A 4,567-nucleotide genomic window follows, 5' to 3' on the forward strand; every position below is an offset into this window, starting at 1 on the left:
CGGGTCTGAAGGCCAGTTTCACTTCAAGATTTCGAAGAGGGAAGTTGGGGTCCTTGGGGCGGGTCCCGCCCGGCCCCTGAGTGTCACCGGCCAGTGGAGATTCTCAGAAGCAGCTGAGTGAAGTTCCTTCCTTCCCGGACCCCAGGTCTATGGCTTAAAAATCCGGGCGCCTAGGCTGAGGCCACGCAGCCCAGGGGCCTCTGTAAACATGACGAGATGCAGCCAGGGAGGGCTTCAAGGGGGTGGGGAGATGGAGATTAGGGGTGGGGTCTGCAGAGGGCAGGGCCAGAGGGGAAGGGAGGAGGGCGCAGGGGAGGCAGAACCCCGACACAGAGACAGAGATAAAGAAGAGGAGAGAAAGAAGACAGAAGGGAGAGACAAAGAGACTTAGAGACAGGGAGACAGCGACTCAGAGAGGGAGGGAGAGAGCCAGAAAGATGGAGGTCCCCCTGACTCGTCCCCCCTTGGAAGTGGCTGGTCTGTCCAGTGGGTCCCGCAGCTCTGGGTGGAGCTCCGAGTGTGGATGGCCCAGGGGCGGCTCTGCTCCATGCCACGTTCTGGGCACTCAGAGGGTGGTAGGTGGCAGGCCAGGGCCAGGGTGCGCACGGGGTGGGCCAGGGTGACCGTGAGCGCGTCGTTGTGCTGCACCAGCGATGCGTGCTGATAGTGCAGCACCAGCTCCTTCAGGGACCCGTACAGGTTGTAGGGCTCCGCGAAGCCGAAGCCGGTGGCCGTGCGGTAGATGACGCAGTGCTTCGTGTCTCCGTCTACCCTGGGGGCGTGGCAGACAGCGCGCGTCAGGCGGGCCCATCCACCCAGCCTGGCCTCCCGCGAGAGGCCCTTCTCCCGTCGTTGGACTCCCGTGTAGTCGACCTGTTCGAGTCCCGGACCCGGCGGATGAAACTCATGCCGGGCGCGTGTGCGTGCGTGTCCAAGATCCCGAGAGGAGAATGGCGGAGAAGGGATTGCGGCGTGGCCATCCCCCCTGGGGGGTGATTTCTCGCTTTCTGTCTCTCTGTCTCTCTCTGTCTTTCTGGCGAGTGCACGCGCCCTACGGCGAAAACCTCTCTTGAAAAATAAAATAAAATAAAATAAAATAAAATCCCAGGGTTAACGGATAGCAAAACGGCTGGACTCCCATGCAGTTGACCTCAGTTTGAGTCCCAGACCCGGTGCCTTAAAACTCACGCCAGGCATGTGGGAGTCCCAAGAGGAGAATGGAGGAGAAGGGATTGCTACGTGGCCAAACCCCCCCTGAAGGGTGATCTCTCACTTTCTCTCTGTCTCTGGTGAGCGCACATGCCCTACAGCAAAAATCTCTTAAAAAAACCCAAAAACCAAAAAACCTGGGGAAGGAACAGGCCCCCCTCCACTTCCCTAGCCCCCTCCCTGCCCCATCCGGCACTCACACCACTGAGCAAGCGTAACAGCCCCGCTGGCTGCTCTCCCGGATCAGGAAGGTGCCGTCGCGCTTGCCACTCAGCATTTCTTCAGCCTGGGTCCGGTTGATCTTGCCCACGTACCACGTGTGTTCCTCGTGATGGGGGAGGTCATCCTCGTCTTCCATCAGGGCGTACTGGCTGTGGGGGGAGGCAAGGGAGGGACGCTGTTCATTCTTTTGCCAGCATCCCCCAGGGGCCCTCGGGACTGGGATGATTCTTCCACGGCGAACTCCTATTCATTCTACAAAACCCATCCCAAATAGCCCCCTCCTCTGGGAAGCCCTCCCGCAGATCATGATTCCAGGTCATCACTCACTCCTCCGTTTCATTTTTAATCCCCAACCAGTCGTTGATTTTCTTCTGCCGGGCTCCTTTCTGGGTAAGCCACCTGAGAGGAAGAAAGAAGAAAGGGGTTTGCGATGATCTGCTGGGGGGGGGAGGCCCCCGGGGAACTGAGGGCAAGGCCACAGTGGTCCAATCAGGTGAGGTTCAGGGTGTGATACCCCTGGTTGCCTCCAGAGGGCAGCCTTGACTTGGCTGTGGGCAGGTGGGTCCCAAGTCCCGCCTGTGTTTTCAGGTCTCTGTGATTGATGTGGAGTCCGGATTAACCAGCTCGGGGAAGGTGTGGGGAAGGTGTGATTGATGTGGAGTCCGGATTAACCAGCTTGGGGAAGATGTTATTGTCACCAGTCTTGCAAAGGTTGCTGGGTAATGCTGTTGACTTTTGCACTGGGCAGCTGTGGACTCTGGACATCAGCTCCCCCAGCTCTAAAGGGACTTCTGATGTCAGAATGAGCTCAAAGGTGCACGCGTGGCCTTCTGTGGCTCAAGCAACAACAGGGGGAGGACCCTGCTAAGCCCTAGGTAGGTTGCTGGGCAGAGTAGGTTTTTTTTGGTAGGTTGCTGGGCAGTTTTTTTTGTTTTTTTTTTTGTTTTTTTTTGCTATAGGGCATGTGTGCTCCCCCGAGAGAGACAGAGACAGAGAGAGGAAAAGTGACAAATCACTCCCCTCTCCGGGGAGATGGTCACGCCACAATCCCTTCTCCTCCATTCTCCTCTTGGGATTTTGGGCACATGTGTCTGGGATGATCTTCGAGCCACCGGGTCTGGGATTCGAACCGTGGAATTAATCATGTGGGATCCAGTGTCTCAACCAGAATGCTACCTGCTGGTCCCTGATGTTGGATTCGAACCCAGGCTGGAGCTGCTGCAGCCAGCCACATGCCAGGCTGCACAGCAAGCATTTATGTTAGAGGGTCCCCACCCAGCCCCCCATTTCATAGGTGTCTGACCTGTGCATGAAGATCCCTTGGGAGGGGACCAGGAGGGACAGAGTTCCAGGCCTGACCCAGAGGGGAGGGGCTTCCCGACAGGGGAGAGGCTTATAGACAGGGGAGAGGCTTATAAAGAGAGGTGGGGCTTTTAGACAGGGGAGGGGCTTTCAGAGGGGAGGGACTTAGAGATAGGGGAGGGGCTTACAGACAGGAGAAAGGTTTACTGTCAGGGGAGGAACCTACATAAAGGGGAGGGGCTTAAAGACAGGGAGGGGCTTAGAGATGGGGAGGAGCTTAGAGACTGGGAGGGGCTTTCAGATGGGCAGGTCCTACCAGAGGGGAGGGGCTTACAGATGGGAGGGGCTTAGAGACTGGGAGGGGCTTACAGATGGGCAGGTCCTACAAGAGGGGAGGGGCTTACAGATGGGGCAGGTCCTATAAGAGGGGAGGGGCTTATAGATGGGGCAGGTCCTACAAGAGGGGAGGGGTTTACAGACAGGAGAAAGGTTTACTGTCAGGGGAGGGACCTACATAGAGGGGAGGAGCTTAGAGACAGGGGAGGGGCTTACACATGGGGCACGGCCTACAAAAGGGGAGAGGTTTACAGATGGGGAAAGCTTAGAGAGGGGAGGAGCTTACAGTCAGGGGAGGGGCTCTGGACGTTAGGTGGAGCCTCTTACTGGAGTAAGAGAGAAAGAGACGCCCACAGGGATCTGGGCACGCCCAGCCCCTAGCAGTGGGGCCCCGGGGGCAAGCGCAGAGCCACCCACTCACACGAGGTACTGGTCTCGGATCTTGCGTAGTTGCATGAGGTCGGGCTTGAGGCTGTTCATGCGTTTGTCAATCTCCCGGTTGTCCGAGGCCTGTGCCCGCAGCTCCTGCTCCAACTTGGTGCGGTTCTCATGGATCTCGGCGATTCGAGATTTGAGCCGCTCTGAGTTCATCAGGATTCTGCGGGAGGGGAGGCTCAGAGCCTCAGAGAGCGCCCAAGGTTCTCCCGAGGATCCCCCTTGGCCCCACATGACCTCTAAGCCTGTGCACAAGGGGTTTCCCCTCGTTTTTTGCCTTTTGGCGAACTCCTATGCATCCTGCAAAGCCCTTTCCAATGGATGACCTCCTCCTGCAGATGAAACATTGACTGCCCCCTCCATTCCCTTCTTTTCCCTGCTTGCACTGGGCTAGGTCAGAGTAGTCAGACTCACCTCTGCATCTCCTTCTCATTACCCTCACGCCGGAACCGCTCCAGATATTCCTTGCTGCACTTCTCTTGCGTCTGGCCCTGTTCTTCAAAGATCTTGATGGTTTCGTTGAAGGCCTCGATTGCTGTGCGTTTCATCTGTAGTTCCTGGGGGATGGGGCAAATCTCAGTATCTCTTGGGTCTCCCCTAAAGTCCCTCTGAAGGGGTGAAGGCAGGTCTCAACTGTTATACAGAAAACTCATACTATTCCCTTCACAGGAATGGCATTCCTCTAGTTCCTATTGTATCGAGTGAACTCCTACTCAGCCTTCAAAACCCCACTGTCTAAACCCCCTTTCCTCCTTAATTCCTTTTTTTTTTTAAGAATGATTAAACTTTCTATATTTTATTTATTTATTTATATTTATTTTATTTTACTTTTTCTCTGTCTGTCCCAGAGACAGACAGAGAGAGAAAGTGAGAAAGTCAGCCACTAGGAACAAACTTGAATGGCAGTCGACCATTTGGGTGTCCAGCATCATTAACCACCACACCACCTGCCGGCCTCTTCTTTTTTTTTTTTTTCATTTTAAGAATTGAGACCAGAAGACAGAGTAATGGTTACATAGCTGGACTCCCACAAAGTCAATGGCGGGGGCAAACCCCGGCCCCG

The 4,567-nt window shown here is 55.7% G+C and overlaps 1 protein-coding gene across 1 annotated transcript in view; it reads right to left on the reverse strand.

Moving 5' to 3' along the window:
- Positions 1 to 600: 600 nt before the first annotated feature.
- PIK3R2 (phosphoinositide-3-kinase regulatory subunit 2) overlaps positions 601 to 4,567 on the reverse strand; it is a gene marked incomplete at its 3' end in the record, with an annotated part of 20,303 nt that continues 16,336 nt past the window's right edge. The window contains 5 exon segments of the mRNA XM_014587321.1: positions 601 to 772; positions 1,410 to 1,580; positions 1,759 to 1,830; positions 3,491 to 3,667; positions 3,919 to 4,061. Coding sequence (XP_014442807.1) covers positions 601 to 772; positions 1,410 to 1,580; positions 1,759 to 1,830; positions 3,491 to 3,667; positions 3,919 to 4,061 — 735 coding nt within the window.

This window comes from Tupaia chinensis, unplaced genomic scaffold (assembly GCF_000334495.1).
Source record: "Tupaia chinensis unplaced genomic scaffold, TupChi_1.0 Scaffold000201_1, whole genome shotgun sequence".
Taxonomy (NCBI): Eukaryota; Metazoa; Chordata; class Mammalia; order Scandentia; family Tupaiidae; genus Tupaia; species Tupaia belangeri.